The following is a 20672-nucleotide window of genomic DNA, read 5'->3' as shown; positions in this document are numbered from 1 at the left end:
TATTATCTGACAGTCCGGCTGGAAGAATGAAACATATCTCAGAGCTAAGTGAAAAAATACGTTGTTGATGATGATTGTTCTTTACATACCGGTATTGTGGCCGCAACCGCTTTGTGGATATGTTTATGCGGAGACATTCTCAAGTGTATATTCACAAGTGTCAAGAGACATGTAGCACGTGCAGAGATTATAAGGGACTCGCTGCTGAACTTTACACCTTCTTGTAAATCCTTTTATTTTCACACACACTGCACTTCAATAGTAATTCTTCGTTATTATGGGACAAAAGGTACAAGGTAAGGCTTGGTAAAACATAATATTTATTTTTTTATTGTCGAACGAGTTTCATTTATTACAAATAACAACTACATAAGTATTTGGCTTTTACTGATAGTACAGGCATCTCTGTAATGTTAGCCCACTTTGTTCCCTGGCAAAGAAACATCATGTACACTCAAACTTTATTCTCACCCTTCATCCAATCATCCACTTCACTCAATTTCACACACTGTTGATTTGCACCAATGCCACCATTTGTCACCAAACCATTCACACACTTCACATATTCAAACGTACGCCACCCATTTACAGGTTTCAATCATTCACACATGCAATAACCATCCACATGCTTTACATTCTTACATACTCGCAACACATTTACACACACCAACCATTCACATATTCACGCATAAGCCACCCATTTACGTGTACCAACCATTCACAGAAGCACCACCATTCACATACTTCACATGTTTACACGTACACCATCCATTTACACGCACTAGCCGTTCACATACTTTATATATTTACACATACTCCGCATTCATTCGTGTCTCTCCCATTAACAAATACTTTGGTAAATTCACAAACCAAACACATGTACTCTCATTTTCACATTCCGTTTTACGTCTCATTTTACGAAAAGCCAATCAGCAGTTTAGAATCAGCACAGTCCCTAAGCCCCAAAGCCTATGACATACGCTGAAACCCTAGCTCATCTCAGAATGGTGAACCCCCATCATATGTAAGTCTGCATGCGTTCATGTAAACGTAAATCAAACCCTTCCATACAAATACATGTGTGAATGCTAAATAATAATAAAAAATAGCCATCAAATCCGTTGTAATGTTTCTCCGATTCTTTGAACGTAAATAGTTATATGTTAGTAAAAATATTTTATCAAATTCACGATAAATGTGCTCTAAATTGTCCAGTATATGTATATAAAATAGAGTATCCATATATAAATATATTCCCCATATCACTACCGTTATTAGACAATAGAAACGTTTACTGGTAATGTGGTATTCCAATGAAAGACATAACAGTTGCCATATTCAGCAGGATTACAGTAATGAATACTGTCCTTTGTGTAAATAGAATGCACAGTTTTAAAATTGCTGAATATCATTCATGAATCTAGAAAAACTGTATAAACTCTTGAAAATGTTCTGATTGCCTTAAAAAATAATGTTTTAAAATCCAACTGAAAAAAGATTACTAAATATCTTCTATAAAATGTGAGACAAAATGACAGTTTCCTTGCTCTTTAGGAACTAGAAGAAAGACATATAGCACTTCCGGGCAGTGACGGTCTCTGATGTGCGCAGGATGCGGTAGACGGCCATGAATAAGGTGGGAAATTTCGTGTTGAAATACTTGCACGGGTCATCCAGTATTTCCCTGGCATCAGCGCTCCTACCAAATGAACAAACAAGAGAAGCAGTTCAATAATGACGAACCTCGTATAGTAGGCGCATCAAACAATGTACAGGTCAATCAGATTAAAGACGCAACACGTCAGTTGTGTCATAATATCGGAGCAGCCGTCGCCTATGGTGGCTGATAGCATCCATATTTGCCCGACCCTGCGGGAGGCGCGCTTTCGAGACGTGGAGAGTGCGGATTCGCATATTCCGCGGGGGTATGAAGGCGGCGATTTTGTTAAAACCCGCGCTCTCCGCGGGGCCGGTAATTAAGATCGCGGTCTGGATGGCGGCTATCAGCCACCATGGTAGCCATAAATATCACACCACCAAAACGTAAACTTTGGATGAGATGAAGGTGTCACTCGCGGTTAAGTCATATATTCCTTTCTTCAGTGCGATGGAATTTTATAGAATTTATGGGAAAGAGGGAGACAGAGACTTACAGTTTGTCGAAATGTAGACAGCAGTTGTAGATGAAGAGGACAAGTTCGGGAATTGAGTTCCGGTACTGGCGGAACAGATGCATCTCTCGGACTAGTTCCGGGTCAATCTGGGAAATCTATACAGGCAAAACATTGTACAATTCTTATAAAACAGAGATAAGCGAATATATTCGTGAAGGATGCCACCAAAGATGAACATGTGAGCTAACAGCAAACAAGAAAAGCAACAACAACCAACAAGAATACTGGATTAAGACAAAAGTAAGTAAATGAACACTATATTCTATCCGGACAGCCCCACAAGGAATTAGCGCGGATAAGAGCGCACAATGTGGAAATTTGTCTGCTAGACCCTATATCCAAAGTAAATAGTCAGATAAAAACATTACACACGATACACATGTATCTCCCCAGAATATATCTAAAATTTTATACAAAACTGGGATAAAAACCTGAAAAAAAGAGGCTGCAAAAAAAATTTTTTTTCAAACAAATGAGATAAAACATCAATGTACTATAAGAATATATAAGAAAAAATTAAGATAATAATTGAGAATTACTGACTGATCTGTTTTAGTGTATGATGTAACCTACCCAGTCTGCAGATACGGCTGGTCCATAAATGATGTTCACGTGATCTGTGACAGAAGTTCCGCTCGCTCTGTAAACATAGCTCACAACAGTAGTGCAAACAATGAATAAACCCAAAGTACATTACTCTCAGTATGACACGCTGGATTAATTAATACCATCCTATAGTTTTTGTCCGATGACAGGTTGGCTTTACACAAGTCAAGGTAACACATTATTCCTCCATTCTGCTCGGATGGGCTCCCCAAACATATGCCGTTATCTATTATTTTAATTGTTGTTAGAGTTACATTCTCTTAGATGCTGTCTCTTTGTAATCAAAACTATTACATATTTATTCTCTTTTATTCTTGACAATAATTCTCATTTTTGCTTCGACAGTTTGCTAGACTGTCAAAACCGTATGTTGATAGACTAGTTAGACTGCTAAGACCGTATGTTAATAGACTAACTTGACAGTTAAAACCGTATGTTGATAGACTAGTTAGACTGCTAAGACCGTATGTTAATAGACTAGCTTGACTGTTAAGGCCGTATGTTGATAGACTAGCTAGACTGTCAATATCGTATGTTAATAGACTAGCTTGACTGTTAAGGCCGCATGTTGATAGACTAGCTAGACTGTCAAGATCGTATGTTGATAGACTAGCTAGACTGTTATTTATTTATTTGATTGGTGTTTTACGCCGTTCTCAAGAATATTTCACTTATACGACGGCGGCCAGCATTATGGTGGGTGGAAACCGGGCACAGCCCGGGGGAAACCCACGACCATCCGCAGGGTGCTGACAGACCTTCCCACTTACACCCGGAGAGGAAGCCAGCATGAGCTGGACTTGAACTCATAGCGACCGCATTGGTGAGAGACTCCTGGGTAGCTAGACTGTTAAGACCGTATGTTAATAGACCAGCTTGACTATTAAGGCCGCATGTTGATAGACTAGCTAAACTGTTAAGGCCGTGTGTTGATAGACTAGCTAGACTGTCAATATCGTATGTTAATAGACTAGCTTGACTGTTAAGGCCGCATGTTGATAGACTAGCTAGACTGTCAAGATCGTATGCTAATAGACTAGCTTGACTGTTAAGGCCACATGTTGATAGGCTAGCTAGACTGTCAAGATCGTATGTTGACAGACTAGCTAGACTGTTAAGACCGTATGTTAATAGACTAGCTTGACTGTTAAGGCTGCATGTTGATAGACTAGCTAGACTGTCAAGACCGTATGTTGATAGACTGTTAAGTACTACTGGTATTATTCGCCATTTTGTGCTGAAGGACTAGACTGTTAAATGCACTAACCCTCCTTTGAGTTCCTTCAGAATGTCAGAGCCAACGATGAGCAAAAACCTGAACCTCTTCTCTTCGGACCAAAAATACGGGTGCCTGCAAAAGAATCGCCACTCTATTCAGGAAATACGCAATGTTCTGTGCATTGTGATAAGTTTCAGGGTCGGGAATTGGACAGCCTGCGAAGAAGATGGCATTGTGGTTGAGTGTAACGGAGACGTTTGTTGATTAGCGAAAGTTCATGACCCTGTGGTGTTAGCAAAATGTGCTTACCTTAGCGCCTCTGCAACGGTGGGGCGGGAGAGGGGTGTGTAAGAGAGCATTGACAGGACCATGTCGTTCGCCTCCTCACTGATGTAGGTTAGCTGGTGCCAGTTCCGGCAGATGTTCGTCTCTATCTCAAACGGGGACTTTCCATAAGGGTGGCTGCCGCCACTCAGGATGTAGTATATCAGCATGCCAGCCACCTGAACAGACAGTCAGACCCACACGGAAGTGTCACATTTTGTGTACAACACACAAAGTGAAGATTACATCTAACGTCACTTGAATGATTATTATTTAACGCAGTTCTCCGGGTGAACTGCAAATCTTTCAACTTTGGCAAACTTATTGTGTCTCCTTCCAATTGATAAGGCTGTGGCAGATTTCATTGTCAAAATAATTCATATTGTTTTCTTCTATGTAGGTTTTTTTTATAATTGAGCTACATGTATATACAATATATACAATATACAATATATATGTTATATGTTAGTCCCGTGGATGTGAAGTAGGTAAATTTCGAGTCATTGGTATTTCAGAAGTCGTTTCCATTGAAAGGCTGTAAGGTAGGAAAGGAACGTTTATCAGGCTCACAACAGAATGGGACAACTTTGACATAGGCCTATCATTATCGGATGAGTCGTTTTGTATGTGGTCACTGGGGTGGGCTTTAAAGATGTACTCAAGGATATTTAAATTTACATGACGGGAGCCAGGCTTATGTTAGGCCTTTGTTTAATATACATGGGCAAAGTAAGTACATACATGTACTAAGTAAGTACATACATGTACTAAGTGAGTATAAACATGTACTAAGTAAGTATATACATGTACTAAGTAAGTGTATACATGTACTAAGTGAGTATATACATGTACTAAGTAAGTATAAAATGTACTAAGTAGGTATAAACATGCACTAGGTAAGTATATACAGAAATAATGTTGCGTGACATATGAAACCCATGTCTTCGACACAGACACTATGTACCCATATATGTGTAGGGGAAATCACATTGATAATGTGCTTGGTCATATGCACACAGATATCCATAAGCACGTTTGTCTGATATTGTTACCTGAATATCGGACTTGATAGTATAGCAGGCATCAGAGTTGGACACCAGCACTTCACATGGCTGCCAGCAGCGACGGTCTGTCAGAAAAGTTGAATACTGTCAGTGCATATATGGAACAATGTTGGAAGAGAAGAAAAATGGAAGAAAAATCTGACCATTAAGGGCCATATACTTGACTTAGGATTTAGATCACCTATCGTGTAACTTTAATGCACATGAACCATTTGGGAAGAAAGTAGTTCTTGAAGGAAACGGGGTCTATCCGCTAGTGCGTCTCAGAGTTCTCCAGCCCATTAGCTAATACATTAGCATAACTGTGAGCGATTTCCAGATTACCGAGTTCCGGAAGTGACTGAATGGCAGTCCTCTCCATAGCCGAGTGTCTCAAGCCGAAGTCTGCCAGCTTTATCTTCCCAGCTTTATCCACCAGTATGTTGGTCGGCTAAAAGAAAATAGAAGCGGGCAATGTCCAAAGCTGTGCAAGAAAAACTGTGGCGAATGCTGGCAATGTTGTTGTGTGTTTGTAGCCCTGCTAACTAAGCGTAAAACAACGTGCAGTTACAAAACAACAGGGCTTGATCTGGCGATGTTGTTGTGTGCCTCTAGCCTTGCTAAGTATGCGTAAAACAATATGCAGTTATAAGACAACAGGGCTTGATCTGGGTGATCGCTAAGATTTTTGCTAATTACAGATGGAAGAAACGTTTGTAAGCTCACGGCCCATTCTTACCCTCAGGTTGTGATGAACGATTTTACAGTTGTCATGAAGATGTTTCAATCCTTTGAGCAACTGCCACACCAGGCGGTCAGAGCACAGGGGATCAAGACGATGATTGAGATGCAGGATCCGGATGTATTCCTCCAGGGTGTACTCACACAGTTCCTTAGCGATATAGCAGTGCTCTCCTTTTTGTTCAACGGCCTGCAATAACATCATACGATGTTACAATATCATCCAGAGTTACATTTTTTCATTTGGCTTCAATAAAGCTAGTGGATGGCCTGCTTCCCCACCAAGAAGAACCAAAAAGTTTCAAGACAAAATTTCCTACGCAGTTCTTTAACTATGGACAGGCCGCGGGCCAATGGCACTCACGGCCATGTTTACATCACATTTTCTCGTGAACGTTAAACCCCAAGCACTCACACAAACTTTTTCGTGAAAATATTGTTTATTCCATTCCTGCTGAATGGTTGATATTATGTCATCAAACAATGACTAATATGCGAGACATCGGTTTGTCTTACACGCAAAAGTATTATTAATGACTGATGAGACGTGCTCTCGGATAGCATTGCCATTATGCTCGATGGGGCTGACGTGGTCTCTCAGGTCTTATAGACAACTACCCATTTGTTCAGTGACATGGAATACTGTTGAAAACCGGTCAGCCAGATGTCTCACGCATTGACGTTTGTGACCTACTACGTTGCAAACATAACCACAACCCACCACGCTGCGTTACTAAATACGCAGTACAAGTTTCCATTGTTAGCTCTTTAGTAGCGTTACACTGTCATTAATATTGAGTTGGGAATATAATATTCTATATTTATCGTCTAGCCCATGGAAGCCGATAGAGGACATCTCGCTACCTCGTTACCTCGACCATTTTAAAAAAAAAGGCCGAGGCAGCGAAGTGGCGAAGCGAGGAAGTGAGGTATCAAGATAGCAAAGCAGGCCTGTAAGATCTGACCAAACCCCGTCATTACTTTGATTCAGCTAAGACAAGGTTTCAAATTCATGTCAAACTGACAAACGTGTCATCAAATCCATTCCACCCAACATAATGCTGTCTGTCGTCGTAAATAGATAAGTTATTAAATAAATACCAATTCAACCAATACTGAAATATAGTGTAGTAAAGATTAATAAGAGGGACATCGATGGAGGAAAAAGCGATCACTTTATATACCATGATAAAAATCTCCCCTCCTTTTGCACCTCAATTCCCATAGCCCTCCCTTCACATCTCAGCTAAACAGAAGCACTGACCTAGCTGGAACTATTATATAACAGTTCCACGTCCTGGCAATCAGAGTGTTGATGTCCACCAGCATCACATCCGTCTCAAGAACCCAATTTGTACATGATGTGTGCCTCAGCCTCAGCCTCAGCCTGACACTAAAGCGATTAATAACTGCTCCAAACCTCACCAGCTCGCTGCCTGGCTACGCAACCTCGCCTTTTTGCATCGCTACCTTGCTACATCGTTAGCCCCTTACCTCGCTTCGCTACCTCGCTACCTCGCTTCGCAATCTCGTTACCTCGCTGCCTCGCCCTGTATTAGAAGGTCGAGGTATCGAGATGTCCTCTAACGGCTTATATGCTTGACCGAAAGGCAAAAAAACAGAGCATCGACGACAGTAAGACTGGGACTTACCAAGTATTTCATCAGGAACAGGTGGTCCGCGTGGTCAGATAACAGTCCGCTCACACTGGTAAACATTTCCGGCAGCTGATCCAAGCGCACCTTGGTGACAGCTACCTCACTCCCGTCTACTATAACACCGAGGGTGGTTCCTGGAGAGCTAACATGAAGACAAAACACATTGCAACAAAATCTGTAACAAAGTAGCACGGATATAATTTCTCCTACAAGGAGTTTCTCCCGTTATTCATGAAATCCGGCATTCCTACGCCCGATTGCAAAGTGGAAAAACACCCAAATAATGTCTGGCTTTTATGCTTAGATCCAACACAAGTTTTTACGACGAACTAAAGTCAGCCACGTACTCACGCACACGTAAGATAATTGCAGTTATATACAAAAGATATGTTATTAAGCCTTAAGCAAGGCATTACGGTTACATTTATTTTAGTCTACAGATAACAATATATCATTGACGCCTTTTTCTGACTGTTTTCCATGTAAGTGTAGAGGAAAAATAGGGTATTTTCACCGAAGATAAAAACTTATCCTCCTTCCAGTAGAGCTGTCTTATTAGACTTATACCTTTTCCTCAGACAGAAACTTTCTTCGTCTTTAGGGACACGAATACAGCCAATGAGCTTGGTGTTCTGATGTGGGTCAGACAACAACTCCTGGAATTTGTTCCTCCATCGAGCACTCTTTGACGTCCACCGAACTCCATGGTACATGTTGTTCTCTGGGGACGCGGCTGGACATCCTGTACTGGGGGCGAGGTTCGGTCGACCAGGTGCATGGGTAGAGCTGCCACGTGCTTGGCAACCTGTCGCACCCAGTTCGGGAACAACCGAGTTTAGCATGTTGACGATGCTCCCCACGTTCTTACAATCCTTATCAAGGATCTGCTTGGCTTGTTCGCTGAGGGTTGAGTAATAGTACTGGTAGTCATGCTGCATGACGTTGTCAGGGTTTTCAACTTGGTGTCGCCACTGGCGGATATGCTCCAGTCGGAGGGCTTCCATTGCATCCATACCTGGTGGTGGTTTATTAAATGGCCACTCTTCCGGAACGGAAGTGTGGAACTTGGGGAAGTTGGCTGTAGGATCCGGTTCTTGCTTTCTCGTGTCAGGTTGGTCACCTTCAGTTTCGTCCATGTAAAACTGAAGCGGCGAGTTCTCCAAGGTCATCTCTTCAGTTGGCAAACACTGTTCAGGGGCTTCAGAAACGTTCGTTCTAGCAAATGTTTGACAGTCCTTAAAGTTTGCTTCCACCAACCTTTGAAATGGCGCTTTTTCGGTACGCTCACTGGCTTTGTTAGATGTTTCATTCTGGGCCTGCATTAAAGACCTTTGGTAATGAAGCTCGGCGAGGGTAGCGATCTGCTGGGCGCAAAGTGTCGTGGCATTTCTGATGGTCTCCTCCGACGGAAAGTTAGACACCTGCTGAACTTGATCCCGTGGTAAGTTATTCTTTTGAAATCTCTCTTTGGATTCGTCGCTTTGATGTGATAAATGCTTGTATGCTGTCGGCTTTGGTATCTGCTCCGACGGTGTGCGAGTGTTGTGGTCAAAGAGATCATGGGCCCTTGACTGGTGTATTTCAGAGGTATCTCTAGGTAAGACTCCATACGGCACTTGTTGTGGACGAAGTGCTAATTTATGTGGGATACAGGGTGGGACTTCGTCACAGTTGAGAGTGGTTGGAATATTGTGAATATTGCCCATCCTCTCGTCTTCCTTTGGTCTGGCCCGCTGGTACTCAACAAATGGTCGGTTATCTGTTGTCGTTTCACACTGATTCTGGGCGTTTCTTCCGTGTCCATCCAAAGGCTCAGTGAGAGGTTGCTTGGATGTAAGGGTTTGTGGCAGCGGATCTTGATCTAAACAGATGCTCGTTACATTCGAATACCATGGTTTGGTGTCTACAGCATCATGAAACCCTGGCATGCATAAACCCGCTGTTGTCGACCGTCCAGTAGGAGGATTCCCTGTGAGAGCAAGCGTTGGAGGACACCTCGGAATGGTCACAGAAGCGCTTTGAGGTGGGCGTGACGGAGACGTTGCTGCTGGCCAGCAGTCAGACATCCTTGAATCCCAGCACATTGCATTCGTATAGCTTTCCTGGCAGGGTATGCCAGGCTGTATTGTGCACGGGAGATGTGGAGGAGGGCATGTCGTGAGTGGATGATGTGGTTCCGACACCGCGGTGCTTGTAGTTTGCAGTTTTCCCTTAGTGTGATTATCAGTACACAGTGTGACCGCAATGTTTGCTAGAGTGGGCCTGATCTGCGCGCTCTCTGGTGGACATGTAGGAGTTTCACTGACGTCCATTGTATCCTGAGGGTTTAGGCAATCGTCAGATCGGCATGCTCTAGCCTTCGGTTCAGGGGAACCCTCGTCTTCAGCTGCCCCCTCGTCGTCAGTTCCCGATCCAATGCGCATTGGTGACACCTCTGTACGACTAGGGGCCTTTCGCTCAGGCTGTGGGGCAGATATTTTTCTCCATTCTGGGCAGTGGCTTGTGGGCTGGTTCGTACGAGGTTTTGTCTCCATTGTTGACGCGTGACGCTTTCGGCTTTGGGCTATGGATGTCAGCGAAGGAAATTCGTCATCGTAGTTTGGGAGTATTTCACCATCTGGGACTCCAATTTCCCAATCTTCTGTCACTGTTTGGGGATTCCAGACATTATTGCTACTCTGCGTAACAGTGGAAGGGTGGTGCACCACCGCACTAGGTATACCTACGATATCAGTGGCTTTCTTTTTCTTTTTCTGCTTTTTGTTAGTTCCACCTGTCATTTCAGGTATGAGTTTATCTTGGGGTCGTGGAACAGTCTTCTTCGCCCCAACGGTAATCCATGAGTTCTCACCCGGGAATGTCCCCGTACATAAAGCAGAAGGGTCGTAAAAACCTTCCGTAACGTACATGCCATCCTCTTGAATGTCATTTCTGCCGGAGAGGCCCTGTGCATTAGGCAAGGTACCCGCATTTTGGCGGTTTTCATTTTTCCTTTTAACATACTGCTCATTTGCTTCGCCGTCCATGCATGATGAATTTGTGTTTCTTTCCTCGAAACGATTCCCCGACAATGCAACACGGCCATGTTTTTCTGCTGGAGAAGATACTGATACTTCTCCATTTGGTTTACCGGTGGGTTTCTGTTCGGGATCAGCAAACATTGACTTCATCTTCTGCACGAATGTGTCCATGGCTTCTGCTTTAGCGACCCCTCCATTGTTTGGAGTATCTTCGTCGTCGTTGTCGCTGTCCCGCAGTAAGGGCCCTGATATGATACTGCTTTCTTCTAAGGATAGGATGCCGTGTACCTCCGGAAGGCAATCTCCAGGCTCTTGTTCAACCTCCGCTCCCGGCTCTTGCTTCATTTGACTTTGACGCTGGCGACGCTGTCGCTTCTTCTCGCGCTTTTTCTCTCTTCGGACTTTCTCCCTTGCCTCTTCCTCCAGTAGCTCTGCTTCCTGTTGCTCGCACTGGGTTCGCAACATTCGATCGAAAAAAGCTCGGAAACGAGTCCACAGCACTTTTGCTTTAAGCTTTGAACCAGAACCTGGAAAGTCGATGGTGTCCACGCTGACTTCGAAATTGCGAGTAAATGGTGTCACTTTGAGGCTGTTTTTCTGAAGCCATTCTCGACCGATGGGTACTTCACATGCTGCGAGTATTGGGAGGAAGCACACTCCTTCCTCGTGGACGCTCGGGTTTGCAGATTTAGATTCGCTGAAGAATTTCAGGGCTCTAACAACCAAATCTGGTCCCCCAGATTTGATGAACTGAAGAGCAAAGCGTTCCTCTACAAAGGTTGGATAGTGATACATCAGAGCAGAGAATATCTGGCACACAGCCGCCATGATATCTGGGTAGGTAACAAAGCCATTCACGGCCAGTATGGCATGAGGGATGATCTTATGGCGGAAGAGCAGGTCCCGATAGTTTTCGTATTTGCTCAATTCCTCCAGCATGGGAAATAAAATATGCTTGTAATAATATGCAACTTCATGACTTGGTACTTCCGGTTTTCGCAACCGTTCTGCGCGGTTCTAAAACATAAAAACATCACGTCATAAAACAGTAGTAGAAGCTGTGGGTATTCCACGGAAACCAGTCTATGATAACTTCAGTCTACAGCAGCACATACTCATGAGGTGGTTCTGGCTGCGATTTCCCGAAGAATCCTGTATAAAGCTTTAAGTCCCGCTGCAAATCTGATTCAGCTGTATATTTTTCTTTATAAGTGAGAGCTCACACATTTTTAATCTCAAACCTAATTTAATTTTCGTCGTATCACAAAAAAAAAATAAATAAATAAAAAACAAAAACACAATATGGAATCATGTAGAATGAAAACTTGGCTCCTCACCTTGACATAGATATCAGCCTGCTGCTCCGTAAATTTTTTCAGAAAGAACTCTGTGAGATTGTTCTTCTCTGCTTGTAGCGCTCTGCACACAGCGGTGCAACCAGTCTGAAAGTACAGGCAGCTTTGTTAGACAGAGTTATTAAAACCCCGTATGGAGATGATTAAATTTCCCCAATACATAGGGCTAAAACTGGTCGTATATGGGCAAAATACTCACGATCAATTGTTCTGGTGAAGGGATAACCAGAACGTCGCCCAGCATTATTTTGACCTTGTTAAGTTAGATATTTTAACGTTATTTTAAATCTTTGCTTAAGTTTTTTCTACGATAACTTCGTGATCCCCAGTCTGAAATATTGTTTTTTGTACACACATTTTGGACTTATACGCTACCGTAACCTACAAGTGAGTCATCTACCTTACTGCAACGTACGAGTGAGTCATACACGTACGTATAAATCTGAACATACCTTATCCTCGATCAACACGTTACAACCCGCCTTGATGAGGACGTCCACCGTGCGCTGATCGCCTCGAATGGAGGCAACAATCAGTGGCGTGGAACCGTTCTGTAAAAACCAAAGATTAAAACACAAATGATGACTCCTACACATTCTATGGTTCTTATCTAAATTCACGTTTGTGTCTTCTCTTTATATTGGTCGTTACCTGTTTATCCTTCCACGAGATGGAGCCTCGTGATCATTTGTGGTTGCCTAGCAATGACGCCAGTTTTATGACGCAATCGTAACTTAAGAGCGTGTGGACTCAATTCAAGTTTTATTTCAATCAAAAGCAAAGATAAACAGATTAACCTTACCTTGTCCTGCGCATTGACATCGGCGCCTTGCATGATCAGAAACTGCACACAGCTTTCCCAGCCACGCTCCGCGGCATAGTGCAGAGCCGAAATGGAATTCTGAAAAAGTCGGTTCATAAGAAATGAGCCTTGTTGGTCATTACCACTTTTCTGCTGGTCCGAAGAATAAAAACTATCTTCAAGGCAATGAACAAGCTAGGAGAAAGGACCACAGATGAGGCTTAATGACTTCCTGTTGCCTAACTTTATACACAGATTTTATGAAGCATACAGACACTAATACGCACCTTGTTCTTATGGTTAATATTGAGATTGGCTCTGTAGCTCCAGAGCATATTCACGACTTTCGGGTCTCCAACTTTAATGGAAATCATGAAAGCGTTGTCCCCCTCCTGCATAAAAGAAAACAGATATCGCCAGCTTCAATTTATACTTTATGCCAACTATTATTGGATGTATTGAAGTGATAATAAAACTTCACTGTTTACACGAAATACATCTGGGCCAAGTTGTTCAAAACTGTCTTAGCTAATAGTGGTATTAAGTCATATCAAATATTTATGATTTTAGCAAAACCCAGCCATCAATACAGTTTTACAGAAACCAGATGGTACAACAGCAGATTTAGTTTATAAATGTCATACAGTTATTTTTGGGCTAAGTACAAAACTAAGGACATGACTTAAAGTTAAATATGTGATTAGCTCTTACGGCCGTTTTATACACCCGGGCTCAGTTGTATTGGAAGTTTTGCCCGGGTAGGCTATTAACTTTTCTTTGAAAGAACGTGACATTTTGCAACAAATGTTAACAGTTTAGTTTCAGTTAAGAGTGATAACATTTCAGAACAAGCAGCTACCAGTCTCACTTCCAATTACAAATATTATCCTCCAGCCGTATATTGCTAGCAAACCTGTCTTCAATAGATTTTGTGAAAAATAGTTAAAAGTTGGCCAAACGTACACGGTAATATTTATGTACAATAGATCTGTTACTTCAGCAACCAAAACAAAGCGACAGTTTTTCATGTGGATGACCACGGTTATTATGAATCAAATGGTATAGGCTCTACCGCGACAATTATAAACGTTTTACGCCAATACACAATGCACGGCTATAGGATCGGCGATTCAATCTTGCAGTTTGTCACGCCTGCCTAAGGAGGGCTTTTACCTTTAAGACGATCATCGTACTCAGGTGTACATGTGACTTACATTGTTTGTTTGTGTTATGTCAGCGTGGTGCTGCAGCAACAACTCGACAACCTCCACGTGCTTGGAGCGAGAACTCAGTGTCAGAGGCGTCTCTCCGTCCTGTACAACAACAATAACGCTAACATAACAGTGGTTGAACAACACCAACATGTGACAGTAGCCTCATGGGCCTACATCACACGATGGTCTGATTAACAATACGGTCAAATAATAAACAGCTGATTTAAACATTGGAACTTAAAACATCAATGCGCTACCGGTAGATTTTCCTCTCCCAACAGGGAATTAGAACTTCCACGTCACATGTGTGTTGTGCGACGTCAAATATGCCTTAAATGGTTCATTTTTCACGCATGCGGTCCTCTTTGAGTGACGCTTAGCTGCTGATGCGGCAGTAGAATGGTCAACACCACAATTATGACATAATACATGTATGTCCCACTTCAGACTTCTGCCGGTATCCGATTAACTTCTTACATTTATTTCAACATTATAATGTGTTAACATTACTTTCTCAGAATTGTTATTCCGTAGATTTAAAAATATTACTTTAAACCATGTTCGAATTTTGAAGTTGTCAACATGGTTTTGAGCAATTGGCACCTGAGGTGTGATGAAATGCTTTGTTTTCATCTAGAAAACTTCTCCACGATATGGCTGCAATATCGCCGAAGAGCCAGTTACAAATTAGCCAATCTGATATTACGTACCACTGAGGCTAGCCAATCACAGAAATAATAACATGTGTTCCATAGAGGGTATCCAATCGGTGATTACGTAGCATAGAGGTTAGGCAATCCGAGATTACGTACGACAGAGGCTAAAGCCAGTCCGTTAGTTCACTCTTTGTTCTAAAATTTGGGACATCTGGTCTGCCCATTTTTGGCCAATATATCGGGTGGGCATAAAAAAATGGGCCGTACTTTGACACTCAAAATCTCCGAAACCCTCTTACGTCAGCCTGTAAAAATTTACACACTCAAAAGCCATTATGTCCTAAGTATACAAACCAAATTTCAATTTGATCCTTTAAGATTTCTGTTCATGGGACCAAAATCAAACAGCGCGCGCTCTACCCATGACACCTGACAGGTGATACAATGTGGGTCACCGGAACTTGCGTTTGTCCTCCCAAATTTTTGAATAATTAGGGTACGTACGACAGTGGCTAGCCAATCTAAGATTACGTACCACAGATGCTAGCCAGTCGTCGGCACGCCACTGTTGGCAGATTTAGGGACCACCGGAGGACACAGTGTGACGTCCAAATGTTCCGGAAGTCGCGTCAAGTCGGGGGAATTAAAACGCACGCCACCGACTCCAACGACGTCAGACTCGGTGGCGGCAGTAGTGTCACTCGCGTCCTCCAGTGATCAATGGAACGCCACGTCGGTGGCCACGAACTCCTCCAGTGCCCAATGGGGGGTGAATGGAACGGATCCCAAGATTATCACGACAGCGGCTAGCCAGTCCGAGATTATGTGCGACAGAGGCTAGCCTATCCGAGATTGCGTACCACAGAGACTAGCCTTTCAGAGATTACGTACGACAGAGGCTATCCAATCCGTGATTATATACGACATAGGCTATCCAATCCGAGATTACATACCATAGAGGATGGGTCATTCACGCTCACTCCAGCTTCGAGAAGTTTCCGCACTCCAGTCACGTGACCCATGGCAGCCACCATGGACAGTGGCCCCAGTCCCATCTGTAAATATCGAAAGTAGAAGTGTAAAGTGAAGACAAATATGCCTTTTACAGTAGTAAGCATTGTTCAGCCCATGGGCGCATCCGAACTGTTCAGTGTCCATGTAATTTAAAACTATTTCGTTCATATCACGACGGTGTTTTCTTGTAGCAGATTACTGCATTCACATACTGACACGTCATCCCTAAGACACAAGACGCGACACAACGCCCAGTCGATTTATACTGAGACCAAACATTACAATTCACTCAGTCACCATCAAGGCGCCAAGGTTATAACATTTGTCATGCTCTCCTCTTCCTCTCTCGCGAGGTCCTGCTCAGGTGAGATTTGCTCAGGATTTGGCGTTATAAAGCATCTAGAGTTCGACCAGAATTGAGCACAAATCGACAGTTTTTCGGCATGAGTTTTTCTACTTTTGTTTGGGAAGGAATAAAGGTTTCACAATCTGACATCCAATTTCCACCCACCTCTTCCATATGTGCACACCCTTATTTATATTTTTTCTTTGTTCATAGTAAACTGTTACTTAATTTCTGTCACAAAGTCTGAAATATGAATATATTCACGGCTGTGCCTCAGTATTTATTTGCTTTGTGTTTTACGCCGTACTCAAGAATATATCACTTATACGACGGCAGCCAGCATTATGTTGGGAGGACACCGGGCAGAGCCCGGGTTAAAACCACGACCATCTGCAGGTTGCTGAAGACCTTCTCACTTTTTACCTACGGCCGGAGAGGAAGCCAGCATGAGCTGGACTTGAACTCACAGCGACCTGTGCCTCAATAAATGTGTTTTAAACTCAAGAAACGTGAAGTACGTATCTAAGTCGAGCTGATGGCAGAACTTAAGATAGAATCAATTTTTTAAAAATAATAACCACTTGTCCAGTCATGTGTTTGAAGTGGAATCTGATTTTGAATTTGAGCACGAAACCGTTCTCAGAAAATCTTAATTGACCTACTCCGTTTTATGTATAATATCTCTAGTAGGTCTATTGCTAAATGCTGAACAGGCACGATTTCCATTTTATTCCTCAAGGACGTGTTTTTGTTAACAAATGAAATAAGAGATACTTACTACGTCATGTTTCTGGCTCAATGCCAAGATTTCCTCGGCCGTCTTCTCCTCAAAGAGTTTGTCCAGTAGTTTAATGCCTTTCGTTCTGGCGCCATCTTTCTCTTCTCCCGCTTTTCCTTTCTCTGGAGATTTGTTGTGTTTGTTTTTCTTCTTCTTCTCACATTTCATACTTGCTTTGTTATGCTTTTTTTGGATTATTTCTTATAAAAATGGTATGAGAGCTTGTTCGTTCAGCTGCCAGCAGCTGAGTGAGAGCGTTATAATACGGACGCTGTGATGACGTCACGGAAACGGTCATAACGTGAAGACATCATAAAGCACACAACTTCAAGGCATGATGTATGAAGCTTTACTGAAGCATGACGTCACAAGGCGTACGCGGTGTAACTCCCATAATGACGTAACGTCTTGTGAAACGGTCTCAAAATACTCATTCAGTCCATTTGATAAAAACCATCGATGAAGGCGGGTATAGTTGAATCTACACATTATCATACTACACACAGTCCTTTTGACTGATATAGGCATGCACTCGATCATCTTACTGCCGGAAAAGTTGATCCTCGGCTACAGTTTCGTAATCTCAGATGACAGTGAACATCACGACCGGCGTCTCCACGGTATAACACCACCCTTTTCTAAAAAGCTGATACATCAGCTGACTTAAGGTCGCTTGAAAATCACCCAGAGCTGGATTCGAGCCAGCTACCTCCATGGTCAGTTGCGATCAGAGCTAGCATCGTTTTTGCCGATTAAGCAAGCCAAATCTTTTATTATTTATTTATGTTTATATTTATTTGTTTATTTATTTTATGTGTCATACGGTGCTTGATGCAAATATCGTATTCACACGGCTAACTCCATGTAAATAAATACTGTACCAACAGATTGTCTTGTTATAATCGCTTTATGACAAGCCAGTGTTGGTACTAGCGGACTGATCCAGACACATGCTAGCAATTATGACGGAAGAGCACCATTCAAAACTTTTGGCTTGCACAGAAAGATGGATTTTCTGGATCTGTCATTAGGCCTATAGTATATACTTGTTACATCTACATGTACACGGTGCCAACTAAAACTGTTTATAAATACCAGGCGTATAAGAGACAATGTTGATGAATGATAGTGACAGGCACAAATCTCTGAATAACGTGCAGGTATCTAGGGTATCCCTGGTAGGCCTACACATTATGCGTGTATAGTGTGAGCCACCAGTCTTATACTTACATCTAGATTATCGCGGACGCTTTTAACCTCATCTGGTGTGACGACACATCACATAACTTATTCTCTTGTACATTTATTTCATACCGAAAAAAACATTCTTTCTTCATTTTTATTGTTGTTGTTGAAGTTCTGGATGAAGCCCAGAATTGGTCCAATTTAACAGACGATACCGAAACTACCGATGGTCAATGTAGATATCAATTTATCGCGCCGTCTATTCTGAACACCATGGAACCACATTTTAAGGTAGATTGGAACGTCCCTCTCAACGAATGCAACAAAGCGACATTTTGTGTTCAAATGTCGCATTGCTCATGACCTAACGAAGTGAAGAAGTAAGAGAAACTTAATACTTCTCATATATTAATTTTAAATGGCGTCTTCATAGTATTCAAAGTACAAAACCATGCCATTTTAAAGTTAATTTGGCGTCATTCGCTGCCTTACCGCTCTCCGTTTGATAGGGTGACTATGAATCGTTGCATTTCTGCTCTCTGTTTGATAGGGCGACTATCGTTCGCTGTCATTCTGCTCTCCGTTTGATAGGGTAACTATACGACACCAAGATGTTTTTTTTTTTTAAAAATGGCACCTTCCTGCATGTTATGCAAATGAATTGCGACAGGGCAACAAAATGTTGCGTTGTCGTGCAGCTCGACGGCGCGACTTGGCGATGGCTGCATGGCCTTACACATATACAGAGTTGACATCAACTTCCTCAGAGCTGATCTGATAACAGCGTGCAAGTATCCCTTTAAGTTTGGTCTATGCAATTGAATGGGAGATACATGCTCAGCATTTGGTCTTCGCACGTGTATGTGAGATAGATGATAAGTATTTGGTCTCCTAAAGTGTATGTGTTGCCCTTCCTATGGTCTGGCGCAATGTAGGGCTGTAACACAGACGAGACGAGACAAATTATTTAGATGGCATAGAACTTTTAATGGAAGATGGCGGACAACCAGTCTCAATACAACGTATGCAAAGATATCACATCATAATTCCGGACAGAATATTTCCCCCTGAATTAGAATGTCATTGAGAGTTCTCTCCCCTGAATCGCTACAATCACTAGCGGGTTTATGCACACCCGTTCCAACAATGACTGAATTAAAATCACATTGTTACACAAGTAACTACACTGAGCTCTCAGGGTTACTTGTATCATGAATACAAATGCATCAAAAACTATGAACTCTGCCATACTAGTGTAGCATTATATCTCTAACAAGATCTCACTAATTCTAGCAAGGATGTAACGCTCTTGGGCTTGTAACAACAACAAAACCTTGATAAACAGTAAGCCAACATGTACTTTTAGAGTTAGGAACTATTCTTCCAAAAATATCTTCAAGCTAACCGCATTAAATCCGTTTTTATAGATCAGCTAGGAACTACAACACAACAAGAACTAAATGGCATGTTACCGAGGAGCAGATGGCTTCTGAATCTTACCTGTAACACAGACGAGACGAGACAAAAAATTTAGATGGCATAGAACTTGTAACGGCAGATGGCCATCCTCCCGATCAACCACTCAGAACCATCGTTTCACACAGCGGCAACGCACATGTTGGGGATTCCCCTCCTGTTTAACACCTAAGAGTTATGTCCCTTAGAACAACATTTGTAATTACCTACCATCGCTACATATGGAACATATATGTGGATACCCCATGTTTGGCCTGAGCAAGTGTATGGCAGATAGACGCAGCTTCTTCAGTTCATATTTCAGAGTGTGCAAATTACAATATTTAAATCAATGTTTATTTATATTATACTGAAGGTCGAAAAGGTATATGGCCTAAGATAAATTCATTTTTGTTACAGAATTTTAAGATTTGTCATCTTAATCTTATGACACGCTCTATTGGTATCCTAGGAGGTGTGAGTGTTAATGACAAAACATTACGCTGGTGAATCTATTAATCAGCATTCTTTTATTTTAGCAAGAATCAGCAAAACAAACATTAAAAAAGGGAATTTACTAAAAGATGTTGTAAATTACTCGAAGATAGCCTGAGTAATACATCACACATAGACACCTCCGGTACATGTGACAGAATGACTCGATCTGGAAACAACTTTCTTTGGTATAAATGATAGTTCAACTTTCCTGAGATGCTTTTGAGTTTCAAATTTAATTTTAGTACGTCTATGGAGAAGCTGCAGGTTGTGGAGGCTATGCGTTTAGTTATATCATTTGATGTTAATCTTTGAATTTAGGCTTCGGCGTTGTAATTCAGGATTAATCACTGTTTGCCTATAGGCCTTTATCTTCACAACCTTCAGTGTGCATGCTAAATATAGTTCCTGTGTAAACACTATAGATGTACACATATTATTTTGTCAATCTGTGAGGACTTCAGATTCTGAGAAAAGTGAATAAGACACACTTAAAGGATAGTTAAATGTAGGTCCAACTGTTTAGGCCTATGCAGGCGTTGAGGCTGCTGTTCTAAAGGCCAGTGGTGATTACTAGTATTAGGCCA

The 20672-nt window shown here is 42.1% G+C and overlaps 1 protein-coding gene across 1 annotated transcript; it reads right to left on the bottom strand.

Annotated features, from left to right (window-relative positions):
- Positions 1 to 477: 477 nt before the first annotated feature.
- On the bottom strand, positions 478 to 17170 carry LOC135465724 (uncharacterized). The gene is made up of 17 exons (XM_064743041.1): positions 16951 to 17170; positions 15766 to 15867; positions 14157 to 14255; positions 13230 to 13334; positions 12943 to 13041; positions 12593 to 12691; positions 12123 to 12227; positions 8333 to 11802; positions 7760 to 7907; positions 6106 to 6297; positions 5712 to 5817; positions 5376 to 5452; positions 4309 to 4502; positions 4048 to 4131; positions 2748 to 2814; positions 2154 to 2269; positions 478 to 1699 (listed from the first exon to the last, which is right to left on the bottom strand). Exons 1-17 carry the CDS (start codon positions 17116 to 17118, stop codon positions 1558 to 1560), a joined length of 5373 nt encoding a protein of 1790 aa, XP_064599111.1. The 5' UTR covers positions 17119 to 17170; the 3' UTR covers positions 478 to 1557.
- Between the last annotated feature and the right edge of the window lie 3502 nt (positions 17171 to 20672).

Source organism: Liolophura sinensis, chromosome 5, assembly GCF_032854445.1.
Source record: "Liolophura sinensis isolate JHLJ2023 chromosome 5, CUHK_Ljap_v2, whole genome shotgun sequence".
Lineage (NCBI taxonomy): Eukaryota > Metazoa > Mollusca > Polyplacophora > Chitonida > Chitonidae > Liolophura > Liolophura sinensis.
This window is presented reverse-complemented; position numbering and strand designations above follow the sequence as displayed.

Excerpts from the sequence above, each read along its gene's own strand:
- LOC135465724 (XM_064743041.1), bottom strand. The coding sequence starts at position 17,118 with ATGAAATGTGAGAAGAAGAAGAAAAACAAACACAACAAATCTCCAGAG. Across the intron at positions 11,803-12,122 it reads AGGCTGATATCTATGTCAAG|AACCGCGCAGAACGGTTGCG; the intron begins GTGAGGAGCCAA and ends TTTATGTTTTAG. Across the intron at positions 4,503-5,375 it reads CTATCAAGTCCGATATTCAG|GTGGCTGGCATGCTGATATA; the intron begins GTAACAATATCA and ends CTGTCTGTTCAG.